Source organism: Jatropha curcas, chromosome 3 (genome assembly GCF_041381405.1).
Source record: "Jatropha curcas cultivar XTBG-Jc1 chromosome 3, XTBG_Jcur_1.0, whole genome shotgun sequence".
NCBI lineage: Eukaryota > Viridiplantae > Streptophyta > Magnoliopsida > Malpighiales > Euphorbiaceae > Jatropha > Jatropha curcas.
This window is the reverse complement of record NC_143153.1, coordinates 30609901-30626506: the sequence shown is the minus strand read 5'-3', so window position 1 is coordinate 30626506 and position 16606 is coordinate 30609901. Positions and strand designations below refer to the sequence as shown.

Below are 16606 nucleotides of genomic sequence, written 5' to 3'. Positions count from 1 at the left end.
CGATAGAAGCACTATTAAAAGCAATTAGGTGGTAATTCCCTCACAAATATGTACAATATTTTGAAACATTGCAAAATGAATTTTTTGAATTTTGTGTTAAAGAGGTGCAATCCAGCCAAGCTCAAGGTTCATAATTCAACTGGAGCTAAACAAATTTTACTTTTCGCAATTGAACTTAACACAAGTAGAAACTAGAACTCGTTTAACATCAAATTGAATGCAAATATTTTGCGACTTGTTTAAACTTCTTGTATGGTTCTCTCAAGAGTTTATATTAAATCATTATTCTTCGAATCATTAAAAAGAATACTACACATTCATCTCAATTGAAATTAGTCATAAAAAATCATCAGTTGCTGAAATTATTCCCATTGCATTCAATCGAATTCAGACTCTGAATATTATCAAGAACTTAGTACTCTCACAAGATGCAAAATGGAACATAGTGTTTGGACCAAAGCCAAAAACGATTATTTTTATTGATTATTCAGGAAACAAATTGTTTCTCCGAGCCAAAAAGAGGTACAGGCTAATGTAAAGGACTTATCTATTTGTTGATTGTTGACTACTTGAAGAAGCTACCCCAACTATTTTGGAATCATTACTTTACCTGCATTTTGTACAATGCTTCAGGAAAATACATATCACCCACCTTTACTGCAATTCCCCAACAGGCGCCTCATTGAGCCATAGAAAATGAATGAAGTCGTACAATTTCGCACTTACACTCACCTGCTTGCCATTAGGGGAAACAATTGTTTAGTTGCAATCATCATAATTCAAAGATGAACACGTTTGTTAGTCTCAATTCTTGCTGTTTATTTTGTAGGAAATTAGCAGATAAGCAGAAATTCTCGAAGAAAAATGAGGAAGAGAGAAGAGCAGAAGCCTCAGTAGACAAAAGAAGTAAGAAGCAGAAGGGGGAGAGGAAATTTAGAAGAGAAAATATTGACTTGTAATTGTAATATCTCTGTTGTAATTCAATAGCGCTCCAAACACAGACTATACTTTTCGAATATTTTGCCAGCTCAATACTTGTTGTAAACTAACTATGTAACTATTGAAACTGATTTTTATTTGATTAACAATTAAAAAATAGAACTGCACCATAATTCTCACTTTAGACAGCAGCATTTCCTTCAACAACAATATTTCGAGTATCAACATTCACAGCAGTAATATTTCCACACAACAAGGTGTTGGGCAAAAGAGAGATGTAGTACCTTGTATGGTGTTGGGTTCAGCCTTCTCATATGATCAGGCCGCATTTGCTCAAGCTGCTTGATGCATCGGTCCCTAATGTCCTTAAGAGGAGGTAGCTCTTCTCTTGCTTTACCTTCAAGAAACACAAGCACTGCATGAGATACTGCAGACTAACTATAGCCTTGTCAAAGTGCATTGACAAATGCTGGTGAGCCTTTGTTTAGGTTAACGTTGATGCATGAGATAATTCGAGACTCGAAACTGCTAAAGTAGATATCTAAAGTATCATGCAAAACATCTAGGAGACAATAGCGTCAGGTCATGTGAACGTGTTTGTTTGAAGGTGCAATTTAACACAATTGGTCAAGTAGTTGTTATTCCCACATTCTTTTTGTTTCCCTTTCAGTATGTCACGAAGACCTTACCTAAGCTCCCAGGCCAATAACACTTCAGAAGCTCCTCCACCTTCTGTGGGACCACATATGCCCTCTTGGATTCATTAAAGGGATGGCGACATAATATCCGTTCTCCCACCTGAAAGTTCAGATAAAATGAGGCCTCACTTGCAATTTCAATATAGTTATGACAAGGATGGAGCGAACAATGGAAACTGTTATTGTGTTCTTGTTTCAACTCTTCTCAACACCCATCCGAATTAAAACCATTCTCCAATTTAAATCAATGATTTTGGAAGTTGACATTTATACTTGCTCAGAGGAAAGTTCTTTAATAAATTTCTGTATAGCATATTCTTAAACTATACACACAACGACATTTTCACCAAGCACTGCAACAAAAGATAAACATCAACAAATTTATTTATTGATGAAACCACCTTCGGAGATGGTTCATTTTCCCCAGTCATTATGTCCACCAGAGGGTAGCCTTCCTTGCCATACAACCGATAACTCCGTTTTTTACAAGGTATGGAGACCTAGTGCACATAACAAGGGAAAACATTAGAAATTTTATAAACAAAAATAAAGTTGCTATAAATTTCTTGGAACAATGTTCAACCTTAGAAACATCTTCAGAAAGTTTTATGCGAGGCTGATTGTTTATCTCAACAAGCTTGAAGACACAGCCCAAAGCAGCTTGAGCAAAACAAGTGACTAGGTTGGTGCCTACTCCAAATGCATCTACTTCATGACCCTGTGAAGGAAATCCATCTAATTAATATACTTAAGTTCATAACTCATGTTTTCTTTTTCTTTTTTCTCATTGCAACTGAAGTTCCAACATCAAATAAAGCAAAAATTGCAAGTCTATCATGATGTTAATAACAAATCTGATTAGAAAGGCATACAATTTGATCGACATCTTTGTCACTTCATACAAAAAGCTTGTACCCATGCTGCTAATCAGTAAAGCAAATAAACACAGTTCTAGCTACACTGAGAATAGGTACATTTTTTCTAATACTTTCAGACAAACAGATCAGAAATTTGACATATTATTTCCTATGAGATTGCAAACAGCAAAAGCTAAAAAAAAAAAAAAGTGACCTGTTAGTTTGTACACATCCTTCCAAGTATGAAGGATTTTGCATTTAAAAATAGGCTTAGATGATGTCCATTACAAAAGGATGATTGCAAGACATGTTGAGGTGATTGACCTGATAGTGCTTCCAAATAATCAATAGCAACTACCTTTTGGATATTAGGAGCCATAAGGCCTAAGAAACTATATAATGTGGTTTTAAGTTCTTTTACATTCAATTTATCCATTGAGGTCGAATAAATAATTTTCTACAATCATGAAGCATCAAATGAACTCCAACTCCCTCACTTGTTCTGTCAAATGTATCTTTTATCTAATTTCTGAGTTAAATAAAGTCAGATTGAAATGTTTGGTGATAAGCATCTTTACTTAGAATGTTGTTGGATAGTCAGAAAAACCAAAAAGCAGAAAATATATACTTATTGCTTGGAAGCACATATTGTATGCATGAGTGAACACAAGACAGCATAAATCTCAAAAGTAGAACCCACTGTAGTATTTGCCGTAATTCATAAATGCTCTGATTCAGTTCAAATGCAGCAAATAAATTATGCTTGAATGTATCTTCATGTTAGAATGATTACCTGTTTGTTTAAAGCATCTAGAGTTTCCTCATTGAGATCATTACTAGCAGTAATACTCATCTTTCCAAAACCAGGCACTCCAAATTCCTTCTCAATGGCACGAAAGAACTTCCGGGCCTCACCTGACAAATATGCTAGATCACCAGAGTCCAGCCTAATGCCCATTGCTTTATAGCTGCATAAAACACCATCTAAACTTACTAATGAAAACTTAGTACAATTAAATGCTTAATCACAAGGACAAGATCAGTGATTGACACAATTGAGATGTGATGAAGACAAAAGAAAGATATTTGAATCTCTAACTAATGTAACAACAGGGAACATATGAATTATATGTTCCATATGGAATTCGACATGCATATGGAAGGTTTTCAAGATGAAAACATTAACAAAAGCAGATCATATTAACAAAATATGCAAAGTGATGCATCGCAAGCTTAATACAACAATATTTTTAACACTTACGATTGACAAATAGTTACAGTACACTTAATGTTTATCCATAGATATATGAATATTATCATCAACTTCAACACTACTATGATTCAGCCAGACAACAACTGAATAATTATTACATTAAAGTAAGAGGCCAAGAGCACCAAGAGAGATGCAACTGCTCAAGTCAAAATCAACAAGGTTATGAAATTGTTCAGCCCCATAATCATATAAGAAAGAAACAACTACTCAGAAATTAGCAACAAACAGTAATAACTTACACACTTACCCCAGATCATTGAGGGCTAGAGCAACAGCACAAAAGTTGGGAATTCCACTCCTCATAACCTAGCAAAATAGACAAATAGTGTGCACATCATGGTAACAGCTATAAGAACTGTGCTTAATTAAAGAAAGCAGCTGACCTAAATTAACAAAAAAAATTGAAACAAGCAACCTAGTACATGTACATGGAGGGGAAGAGAGAAGGCAATACACAATGTACAATGACAGTGCAAGAAACTGAAGTAGCATACAAGCATTTTGATAGTGTTAATTTCATAAGAAATGCCAACTTTACAATTTAGTGCAAATTACTTAAAAAACAAATAAACACTTTCCATTTCTCATTGTTGGTTTTCTGAAAATGCCTCTTTTTTTGTCACCACATCCATAGTCTTAAAACAGAAGCATCAAAAATCATAAATTGAAAATAACTTCTTTGATTCAACACCCTCATCAGATAAAAAGTATTCAAAAGAACAATTATTTGTATTTATTATTGAAATTTTGTATCAACAATCACCCATTGTCTGTGGTTCAAATACAGCCAAAGCAATTACTGCAATCTCACTTAAAATGAATTCCAGAAGTTACAATCTCACTTGGAACATAGATTACTGCCCATTGAAGGAAACAGCCAGTACACTTGAGGTTTAAGAAATCTACTTGGTATAAAGAAGATGCAAATATAGACGTTTCAGATATATTGATAAAAAAAGAAAAAAACAGTTACAAAAAAATAGTGTGGGAACAAGAGATTTGCATGGGAGAATGGAGACCTGGATAAAGATTTTTTCTTAGAGGAGTCCTGTGTATAGAAGTAGAGATTGATGAGGTGCACTGGAAGAAAAGATAAAGACAAGAGAGAAGAGAAGAACACAGAGAGTTTGACTTTAAGAGAAACAGTGGGTCCAACTCACTCTAAATTGTAAGCAAAATAAGTAGACACAAAAATGCGGTTTCTTGAATTCGCTGTGGTGTTGTTTAAATAAGATGGCAAAAGGCATGAGGAAAAGAAGACAAAATGGGACAACCTCAAATGTGTTTTAAGTTTTTATTTTACTAAAAAAAATTGAAACAACTGCATTCCCAAATGTGCCATTAATCTTTCATTTTCACTTTATTGTTTTGAGCATTTAAACCTAAATGTATCAAAATCAAGTATTCAGCTAATAAACTGAGAACCTTAAGAGTGAAATAAGCTTATTTGTGTATATGTGCGCACATGCGTGCATGTGTAAGAGAGAGAAAGAGAGAGAGAGAATTCGCATCAAATTAAAAGTTAAGCTTAACCTTCAGCATTATATTAAAAACAATTGAGTATCAATTCATCAACTACCTATTAACTAATGATGAAAGCAAAGCACAGAAAAAAGGCGTATTATCTAGGAAGCATAAACAGAAAGTTAGGTGAAGAGGTCAATACACGCAATGAAGATAATATGCTATACGAGAAGAGGATTCACTCACATCGTATGTATCTACAAGAGCAAGAAAATTATTTGGGAATGCCAGGGCATATGAGGTGAAAGCTGCTAGCTCGCTTTGATTTGTCTCACCAAAAATGCCACGAAATGCACTTGACCACTACATATGATGTCCAATGTTAACAAATTGAAAGATAGAGCAAATAGAAGGGCTAAAAAAAGAAAAATGATAAAGAAATGAAGCTTGACATTTTTACTGTGAGGATTATGCACATAATTATCTAGTAATAAACATATGGAAACATCTGCAAATAGTCAATGATGAAAAATTGACTAGGTGTTTTAACGCAAACAATATCTTTTCTGAACATTAATCAAACCTGTAATATCTTTCTTTTGTCTTTCTATACAAGAAGAGCCAAACATGAGCTACCCCGAGAAATTGTCTATGTTTTATGCAACAGTACCATTAGTCCAATACCATCACCAATTGTTACTATCTGAGATAAACTTGCTAATTTATTTTTAAAAGAATTCCAAGCCACATATGACCTCATTCACAGCTCCCATGCCATGCCATGCATTACATCAAGAGTTATACAGGGTGCAAACAACTAAAGGAAATTAAAATCAAGGCCAGAAGCACGAGACTTTGACATTTTTCACCCAAAAAAACCAACCATTGCAGTGCATGATTGTCAATTTTAGTCATAAGAGAGACGCACAGGGTAAATAAATTGAACAGGGCCCATTGATATTCGCAGTGAAAACATTTTTAACTAAAAGTAACGAGTTAAACCTGGCTAAAAAGAGAAAATGTTGAACATTGTAAAAGAAGGGCAAAGCATAACACCTGAATTTTGTTCAACCATGTCTGAACCAAACTGACAAAATCCTCGCAGCTACTTGAGCCATCAGAACTTGGGAGTGATTTGTCTACAATCTCATCAAGGCTCTGCAAGTAAGGGGATAAATCAGGTAAAACAGTAACCAAAGACAAAGTAAAGAAATAATATCACAACCTATCAAATATCAGCATATAAACTTTATGTTCATATAGACATGACAGCTTATTTTAGATGCCTGGTAACACTAGTGTAAATATATTGTAGACTTCTAGTACAAATGTAAGAATGATAGAATGTCAATATCAAATCTAACTAAACACCCCAAATGAAAAGAAACAAGAATAATGACCATACTGCTCACAAGAACATGTAACTGCAAAGGTTGGTTATTTGAGAGGCACAAAAACAAAAGGTCTAATAAAACCAAGCTTCCAGAAGCTATAACTAGAGGGATAAAAATTCTATGCTACTTTAAGCACATCCATAACAAAATACATCATAAACTAAAATGCTACTTCAAAGTGCATATAAATAGATGCGCATCATTCTCAATATAAATGCACATTGAAATTACTGATAATGACAACAAAGAAACACATCTTAAGCTGCTTGTCAAGAGTACCAACCATATATGAGCTAACAAAAGCATGGGAATGTGTTCCACGAAGAGGTATCCCAAACAACCTGCCAGCTGCAACATTACTGTCAAAAACACAAAAAATTTAGTGTTAGACGTATAAAAAATTAGTCCAAATGAAGAACTTGAAGAATTAATAGACGATAGTTAAAGTTCAAATAATCTCCAAATCAACCTATAAGCCAGCATTGGAGTCTTTGTTTTAACTTGCTCTATCGATTCTAAAATCATGATGAGACAAATGAAACTGATGATTCAAGAATGATGACTCTTCTTTTCTTTTGTATAGGAGTTAACTGAGTAAAACAAAAGAGCATCTGAGGATTGCCAATCTATGTACAAAAAGATTATTAAGGATATAAGATAACTCCTATCTAAAAACGATACCAAATTTTACATCCAAAAAAGAAAAGCAATTCTTAATCTGGTTTATAATGAGAAAATCTATGGGACGTGAAACTTTGATGGGCCTTCAGATGGTAAATTTTCATCACCAAATGAATTGTCACTTCGAAATATCAATACTGAAAATTATTCATGTGATAATTTCTATGCAGTTTATCCCTTTCCTTTTCATCTTTTGGAACAGTATATACCTTGGCTTTGAGAAGCAAAAACTCAGACTGACATTTATCCCCCCCAAATGAGGCCTCCTATCACCTTAGACATCTAGGATAAATCATGTTGAAGATATTTAAATACTCAATTTTAATTAGAAACTAAAGAATGTTAATGTATTATTAGATACTTTGATTAAATTTATTCCCTAAGCATTTTATGATTACACCCGGATTCAACATATGGCTAGATACTAAGCATCATCATATGGATTTGACGGAATTACCTTGTTGCATAATGCTACTACAAGACTCCAAGACTCCATCTAATGGAAGTAATTACTATCAACATATACTGCAAGATAATTTCAACTAGAAATTACCTTGTCGCATCAAATCCTCCAAGATAGCTGTACTTTGATGCCCCTACTCCACCATCAGGACCCTATATGTAAAATAAGGGAATGTTTTCATACACAGCACTTGGTTTGACACTTCATGAATAATAAGTAAAAGAAATTAACATAACAATTGAAAACCTGAGCCCGTCGGAGCCCAAACTCTAGTAGAATTTTTGATTTTCCAGCAACAAATCGATGCCTTGCTGCATTTGTTGCCACTAATGATGCATAATTAACAAGATTCAGTAATGGAGTTTCCAGCAATTGAACCACCTAAAAAAAAAAGAAATACAACTATTAAAATCTACAACTTAAAAATACTCTATCATAATATAAACATAATTCAAATAAAACCAGAATGGCAAACCTCCATTTTCTCCTTGGCAAAGAGAAAATTTACCATTTGACTATATCCATATTTTTTTTTTCATTCTTGATATACAATGTTTGGATTGTATTTGTTTTGTCAACTGCTATGTTAGATATTTTTCCTGAAGCAATTCTTCTTCTGAAAATCCTAGCTTTTCTTATTAGGATTGCAAATCAAAAGATATTGTATAAACTTATATAAAATTGAATATAATTGATAATAAATTTAAATGTTTACTTTTATCCAAAATGCCCACAGTTTTTGTGTTTTTAACATTGAAAGCTTCTGTATATAAATGAATATCATTTTGGTTTTTAATATTGAAAGAAGTGGCTTTTAAAATACCTAACAAATTGATTTGGATTACAGGCATGGTTTTTGTTTTTTTTTTTTTGTTTTTTTTTTTTGGGGGGGGGTGGGGGGGGGGGGGGGGAGGGGAGAGGGGAGAGGGTTGTTTACAGACAGAGAGAGAGAGCAAAAATACTATTGTTACTCACAGCAATTGGCCCTTCAATTCTTAGCAAGGGAACCTTTGGGAATACAACTGAGCCCTCTGCAATAGCATACAATTCAACTTCGGAGCAGTCAAGTCCTCTAAGATAGTTGCAGAAGCCATCCTATGATTAACAATGAACACTACTTAGACAACAGCTACTTATCTGTCAGTAGAAATTTGTACATAAAACATAAAACTAAACAGCATGGCATCATCCAAAAACACATTTTCAACAATTACTAGGAAGCATTATCTCTCATCAGAGCAACAAGAAATACCAAAGAGCTTATCCAGTTTAGAGGGGGGAAAAAAAGTTAGTGCCTCTTATATGTAGGCTTTTTTATCCTTCCAAATTTCCCTCTCAATTAGTACTAGGCAGCCATACAGCTCACAGATAGAAGATACCTAAGTGGCAAACCCATAAACATGTGCAAGTTAAAACTATCTATTTTAACTCATGCATCTTAAAATAACCATTCTGAACTTAATTACTGGTTCCATTATGCTAGCAACATTTATGACAATTAAGTTGAGAATGCATAAATTTCAATGTCAAAATATTCAAAAACATTAGTTAACACAACATGGAGCACGTAGCAAATAATGAGTATCAAAAAAAGGTGAAAAAAAATCAATTATCACATTGACTGTTAAGAATATAAATACTTGAAACTACAAGTAAGCACTAAGGAATATGTGTGATAAAAATATCTATTGGCATAATTAAGCCTCAGTTCATATTCTAAGTTTAAAACGTGTATATATAACAGAACACTAACTACCATTGCTAAAAATGAGAAATAGTAGGTATTTCTCTTGAGATTTAAACATCAGATTGAAAGTTCCATTGAAAACACAAATTCCAGACAATGTGACAGACTACAAAGGATGAAATGAGATCATTTACCTCGCAAGAACCAGGCAAACTTTGACGAACAAAAGCAATCTCATCCTCGGAGAATTTGAAATTAGCAACGAACCTTATGCATTCATCTAATCCAGCAAAAATAGTATATTCACCACCAAACGGATTCTTCCGAAAATACAAATCAAACCTGACTCAAATTTTCAAATATTAGCTTCAGAATATGAAATCCAAACTAACCGTTTGTCAATCGGAAAATATTGCATGATTAAAAATAATTAACAGCTGAACCGAGTTTGCACATTTTCATTATCGATTGTCCTTATGGATTTTCTCAGAAACCAAAAGGAGGTAAAAAGCAACAAAAACAAATAAATAAACACTCACACAGCTCGCTCTTGATGCTTTCCGGCTTTCCAGTAAGCGTAAGCCATTGTAAACTGATAGAGATCCGTTAACAAAGGCGTAACCATGGGGTTGGTGGGGCCGTCCGGTATCCGAGCGGAGTCGAACCTGGAGCGGTCTCCATTAGGACAATTAGCATTCACCTCCATATCTAAATAACCTTTAGGGCTCTTGTTGTGATTTTTGCTTCTCTTATTTGCTTCAGCAACACATGTATATATAGAGCAAAACAGAGTCTCAAAAGCTAAACAACGCGAGCGTGACGAAGAAGGCAGAGAGAAGACATACTAATAGAAGAGGGAAGCTTCTTTGGCTAAGAAAGACCGTTCAAAACGAAGGCGTTTTTTTTCTATGGAATAGAATTGGTTACAGAATAAACTTTGACAGAGCGACACACAAAAACGGGAATCGGAAAAGCAGATGGAAATATTTCCGCTTAGCTTTTGCCAAATCTATTATCCGAGGTCACACACTCTCTCGCCACTCCAGGACGGCATATTACTAGTAATTTATTTTATATATATATATATATATATATATATAAAATTTTTTATTTATAATATAAATATTATACATTTTTATATTATTAAAAACTTGTAAATAACAACATATGTTACTATAAAAATAGAAAATTTTAAATTGATGATTTATTGTTCATTTATATTGAAAATATATTAAATTTGTATGCATAATCTGATTGATAATGTATATCTTGTACATGTCTTTATTTGTTTCATTTGAGTAAATTAAGTATCCCACAGGTGTTATGCTCCATTACCAACAAATTAATGTTTATATGCATGAAAACTAATGTCTTCAATTAATATTGTTTACTTACATGAATTACATAATAATCCAAATTAGTCATAATTAAATATGAATTATGATTATAATAAAGAAATAAATCTAATAAAAAATTAAATTAAACTAAATTAATTGCATTACATATAATTGAAATAAAAAGAAAGAAGAAGAAGGGTGTTATAAGGGGCATTAGAAATTGGAATTAGAAAATAATAACAACAATTAATATACATGTAAAAATTTTGTTTTTTAAAGGGGAAAAAAAAGAAGAGGACTGACTATAAGGGCTTATTACAAAGGGATAAGTATCAACCACATAACTTAAATCGTCAGTAAATGGAAATAACAAATAACAATATATAACAATTGTACGTGGAAATAAAATATAATTACAGATAAGCAGCTCCCTAAGCTTCATAAAGTTTTTTTTTTTATTAATTAGTAAACATAATTATGGAGAGTATATATTTTTTTGGTATGTACACATTATTTTATTGTGATAAAATCTTTTTAATATAGAATAAAATTCACTATACGCTCTGAGGTATATGAGTCGTGTCATGTATCAAACTAACTATGAAAAGTACAATAACTTTTTGCGGTTTCCAAATGTGAAATATGCCAGATCACCGCGGCCAACTTTAGCTGCAATCAAGTTTTGAATCCGGTTAATATCAATTCAAATGGAACTTGGTTACCTTAATTTCCTTTTTTTTAATAAACCAACGAACTTTTTAACACATTTGCTTTTGCTATTAACTGAGTCTATTCAATTGGACCACGAAATGAACTTAGGATTACCCTATTTTTAGTAGTAATCCAAACATTAACTTAAAGATTTGGTCTATTTTGCTATTGAACGAATCAACTGGGCCACGAAAAAATGCATTAAATGTGTACTTCTACGACAAGAACAGAAGTACTGAGCTGAATTGAACATTATACCGTCCTATGGTCTATGAAGATATTAGATATAGGCTAAGTGACAAAGTTAAACATGGACTGTCACAAATGTCCAAGAGGCAAACCTTCATTGACTGATCTTTTTATGGCACAATTGTCTCGTAACAAGTCTAATTTTGCCGGTATGTATTAGAATTTTACGAAGGATCCAAAGTTCAGTGACTCATTTTCTGCTTTTAAAATAGCCTGTCAAACGTTTTTTTTCTTCTAGTCTTATTTTAATCACCAGATTAGAAATGACAATGAATACTTGTTGTTTTGTTTTCTTTGAGAACTAGCGGTCACCATTGGAAACAGCAATAGTGACAAGGTCTTTGCTTACTTTTGACATTAGAAATTGGATTCTTTAAGTGGAAAGAAAACCGTGCAGAACGACAAACCGTTTGCCCATTTGACACGAAACTTTCAGTTTTAACGTGTTCTTCAAGACCCTTGAATGTGCACAGAGGAAATTAACAGTCAAAGATGGAATTTTTACTTTGCAGTCACCTCTGGATTGTGGATATGCAAACAGAGTGAAAGAAAAGGTAAAGATTAAAGGAATATTGAATTCTTAGTTCTTACCACATGTTTTGACTATTGACATTGAACAATGACTCGGAATATAACAACAGAAGGACAAAGTCTGTTAAAAAATTTTTTTAGAAAATGGGAAAACCAGTGCATTAATATTTTTCCTTTTTCCCAGTTTTTGTTCTGTTAAAATTGAAGTTTGAGTTGCAGGATTCGTAAACATATTCGAGTGTAACTAGCAAGAGAATATAATTCAATGTTTATAGATATGAAAATAATTTACCTAAGGCTGCAGCCTGTGTTAGGATTCAATTACATTGCTTTTATTCATGTGAACAACTTTGGCATATCTAACAACTATGACAGTTAGTTTTCTTCCAAGTGAGAATCACCTAATGCATCGAAGGTACGAGTGCTGCTCACCGAAGATGGATGCATGTCCAAAAGGCCAGTTTCTTGATTGACCCCAATAGCAACGTCAAAACATAAGTTGGAGGGCATTGTGAAGTCAGTTCGAGGATTTTCATTTCAAATATTTCCTCTTTCTATCTTAATTTCATCACAGGAAACACTTCCCCCTCTTCCTGTCCTGGTAAAAAGGACATAACAACATAAATTAAGGCACGACTCCATATATACACATGTATATGCTAAAGAAAAAAAAGTGAAACTATTAAACTACAACTACCCTTGCAAATTTGGTGAAATTAATAGATTATTTTCCACATTCTTTAAGAACATACATTCACTTTGGTCTCTTCCTATCATGCATGTGCCTAAAGAGTTGCTGCCGTTCAAATTAGATGCTTGTGTTTCAAAGTGAAGTGGTGCTGTAGCTGCAGCTCCCATTTCAAATTCTAGCAGAAAAAGAAATTACAGATGAACTTTCAACTGTAAAAGACATGAAGTTTGCTATGTGATCAGTCAGCTTAATATTCACCAAACAATATGTAGGTACTAGCCATAGGATACACACCGGATGGCATCCTTTCTGAATGATCTGCATTAAGCTGATGATGTGGCAGCACATCTTCCCTGCAAATTTCCTTGAACAGCATACATGTAAGATGTATAGCTAATCACGTCCATATTGTTACTCATAAGAGGATCATATTCAGACTCACCTCAGTAGATGAACGAAGTGGGAAAGGCCCAAAATGAGCTCGGATAGATGAATCCACGCCAAATGAAGTTTCAGAATTTATTATGTTGGGTACTGATAGCTGGTTTGAGACAGAACATTGATTTGGGAGATCGAAGATAATTTGTTCTTGGTTTTCTTGGTTTATCGGAAGACTACATGCTATATTCATATGCTGAGACCCACTTTCCTCATCAAATCCCCTGCTTAATTGAGAGAGTTGGACTGGCGGTAGCAATCCAGGTAAGCACATTGGATGCAAACTTATTCCATTTCTCATAGACAACATCTGGAACATGAATCATCAATTTAGCAACTTAGAAACAAACTTGGGTTATCAGTTATCTCTCATGGCTTCAATTTTGTATTCTTCATCCCTACTTGTTCTAGCATTTTCATTGAGAGAAAGAAGACAAAAACCTGGGCCAAGGCTAATTAAGGTTTAGCGGGTGAACTAATCATGTTAGATTAAAACTAGTGAATTCCAAAGAGCAAAAGCATGCCTAAAGTAAAATCATTACCCTTGATGCACTTTGTGCAATACTAGTTGGTTCAGATAGTGAAACTAAGGGTGTGTTTGGTAGGAGGAAGGAAGGAAAGAAAGATATGTGGTGGCATAACATAACTTACGAGACATTTAGGAAAGAAAATAGATATTTATTTGAAAAAAGTCCACATTCATTTCCTTCCACTCTTCTTTCCTCCCTACCAAACATACCATAAACCTTCTATGAGACTTTTCTAACTTTTCATCAGAATAAAGTGGCATGCATCATAGCTAGTTATCTGGATGAGTATTTATGATCTCTATTAATTACACCATCACTCATTAATCCACTCTAGCTAGCTCTAGTGATAGCCACATTTGTCCTTCGCCTTCGCCAATTTTAACAATTAGACCAGTTGAATCCTAAATGCCCCAGCTATCAAAAAACTTCATCAAACCAGAAGGAAATGAGAAATTGTGATTCTAATATGTGCATTCTTTTGTGCTACAAAACAAAAAAACAAAAACCAAAAAACTGTACTCCCTCATTAACCAAAAAAAAAAAAAAAAAGTCTTCTTTCTTTTAGAAAACTCTTCTCCCCTATTCCAGCTTTTTTCCTTTGGAGGGGATTTTTATATTTTCTTCAGGAGATGGAATCAAACACAGAAAGTGGCCTTTCATGCTAGTAAGTTATCCTCTACTAATCACTATGGATTTCTTATGGTGTCCTAGTAAAGTTATCCTAGTGATGGAATTGGCCCTCCACTTATCATTTTAGTAATTTGGGAACAAATTATTTCCCAACACAGTTAGATTCAACATTGTTTAGACAGTTGTCCATTTTGAATGACGACCAACCACACCATTGAGTTAAAAAAAAGTCATCAAATGGCTAAAAAACATGATTAGCATAAAGATGCCACAAACCTGTACTTGGAGCTGAAGCTGCTTGAGGTATTCAATAGCTTCGTCAAGCATGGAAGCCTTATCAGTCTGCCATTAAGGAGGAACTAAATCAATCAACTTCTAACTAATCCCAAAAGTCCATAAAAGTCAAACTAAAAGAATCCATACATTACCTTGTTAGAATTTGGAATCAAATTTTGAAGCGCTTTCATTTTCTCGTTTATCCTACTCCTTCTCCTCTGTTTAAAAAAAAACAATAAATTAATTGATTAAATAAAATAAAACAAAATTAAAAAAAGCCAACCTTTTCAGATAAATTGTGAACTTCTGCAGCTCTGCTTCTTTTGGATGAACTGCGTGGGGGAGCTGGCTTTGCTGGTACCTCCTCTGCCAAAGCTTCAAGACCCTCCTGCACTCAAGAATTACCAAATTCATACAATCTGAAACTTTCCGTTTTCACACATTTTCTATGCGACCAAACAGAGCCAAAAAAAAAAAAAAATCCCCTCCCGGGAAACAAGGAGTAGAACTAAGAGCACCTCGCTTTCGCAATCGCAATCAGTCTCGTTCTCGCTATTAGTTCCTCCAATGGACAAAGACGAGGCATTAGCTGTCGCAGCCGCAGCTCCTCGCACATTCCCCGAGAATAAACCAACGTTCACTCCATCACCCGAATCCAAACAGCCCGAGATCCCATCCTTCACGAGCGTTGATCGTGATGAATGGTGAGGATGAAAAGACAGTGGCGCCGCAAACGACTGCGCCTGTGGACCCGAATAAGCCGCAAATGAAGAGCATGACGACAACGTCAATGAAGACATTGAAGAAGAAGAAGAAGAAGAAGAATGGTGGAGAATCTGATGGAGAAAAAGTGACATTTCATCTGACGAACGGTGATCGCCTCCTGTCGATGAAGAAGAACATGTATTATAAATATCTCCCATTATTTCAGTTTCTCTGTTTTTGGTCGTTTCTTTGGTTCAGTGTTGTAGATGATGGAGCTACAGAGCTACCTGAGGATTTTGATGGCGGGTTTTAATTAGTAGTATGGAGAAATAGTTAGTACGCGCCAGTAAAGCGAGTGGGGACAGGATAGCAGCATCAGGATCTTGGAATTGGAGATTTGCTATAGAGAATCGTCAAGCGCTATAATGATTGGTCTGTCAAATGGGAAATTTGACCGATCTGGGTAATGGTAAAGCAATGGCCTTTTCTGTGTCAGGTGATATCCACTATAAGTCACACGTGAGGCTCACCAAAATTTTTTTTAATTTATTAAAATGAATGTTTTTCTTTTTTGACTATTAAAATAAATGTTAAGTGGTATAAGTACTAATTATTAATTTAACTCGTATTACTAAACGCACACGCACTCAAGGATAACGAGAAATCCATAATATTATAAGTTCAAATCTTCGTGTAAAATTTTCACGGACCAATTCTTTATTTATCTCTCTTAACCAGTAGGGAATGTTGATGAAGACTTTAGTCAGAAAAAATTAAATTTTCATAAGGATTAAGAAAATAGTTTACATATGATTTTTCAAACTTTATGTCTAAAACATCAGTGCTTCCTCAGAAATTTTTATGCAAGCTCATTTATGTATAAGAGCAAAGAGGATGCATTAAATGATTATTTAATTTTTTATTTACTATTAACCGGTGATTCTCTCGCATTTAATTCTTTACTCATAAACCATATAAGGGTAATATAGAACATTTATTTCGACATATTTCCCATAATTATTAAATTAAGTCAATTTCTCTATATAAATAAA

At 34.0% G+C, this 16606-nt stretch overlaps 2 protein-coding genes across 11 annotated transcripts; both read right to left on the bottom strand.

Annotated features, from left to right (window-relative positions):
- Window positions 1-448: 448 nt before the first annotated feature.
- LOC105639722 (nicotinate phosphoribosyltransferase 1) lies at window positions 449-10509 on the bottom strand. The gene is made up of 15 exons (XM_012223859.4): window positions 9996-10509; window positions 9651-9798; window positions 8745-8864; window positions 8016-8150; window positions 7860-7921; window positions 6909-6984; window positions 6288-6389; window positions 5478-5594; window positions 4015-4073; window positions 3288-3462; window positions 2221-2355; window positions 2039-2137; window positions 1629-1737; window positions 1224-1336; window positions 449-732 (listed from the first exon to the last, which is right to left on the bottom strand). The coding sequence occupies exons 1-15, from the start codon at window positions 10160-10162 to the stop codon at window positions 655-657; spliced, it is 1695 nt and encodes a 564-aa protein (XP_012079249.1). The 5' UTR covers window positions 10163-10509; the 3' UTR covers window positions 449-654.
- Window positions 10510-12529: 2020 nt separating this feature from the next.
- On the bottom strand, window positions 12530-15858 carry ALC (basic helix-loop-helix (bHLH) DNA-binding superfamily protein). 10 transcript variants are annotated; one of them, XR_016320247.1, is made up of 8 exons: window positions 15368-15856; window positions 15133-15237; window positions 15002-15067; window positions 14850-14915; window positions 13418-13723; window positions 13234-13328; window positions 13037-13150; window positions 12530-12877 (listed from the first exon to the last, which is right to left on the bottom strand). XR_016320247.1 is itself a non-coding variant. In XM_020681653.3 (8 exons), coding segments are annotated over exons 1-8 (1170 nt in total). In that variant the 5' UTR covers window positions 15773-15858; the 3' UTR covers window positions 12530-12880. The 10 variants fall into 10 exon arrangements, 6 of the variants coding, with proteins under 6 accessions (XP_020537312.1, XP_020537314.1, XP_012079250.1 ...); XR_016320246.1 differs by having other exon boundaries at window positions 13037-13184; window positions 13270-13328; XR_016320245.1 differs by having other exon boundaries at window positions 13270-13328.
- Between the last annotated feature and the right edge of the window lie 748 nt (window positions 15859-16606).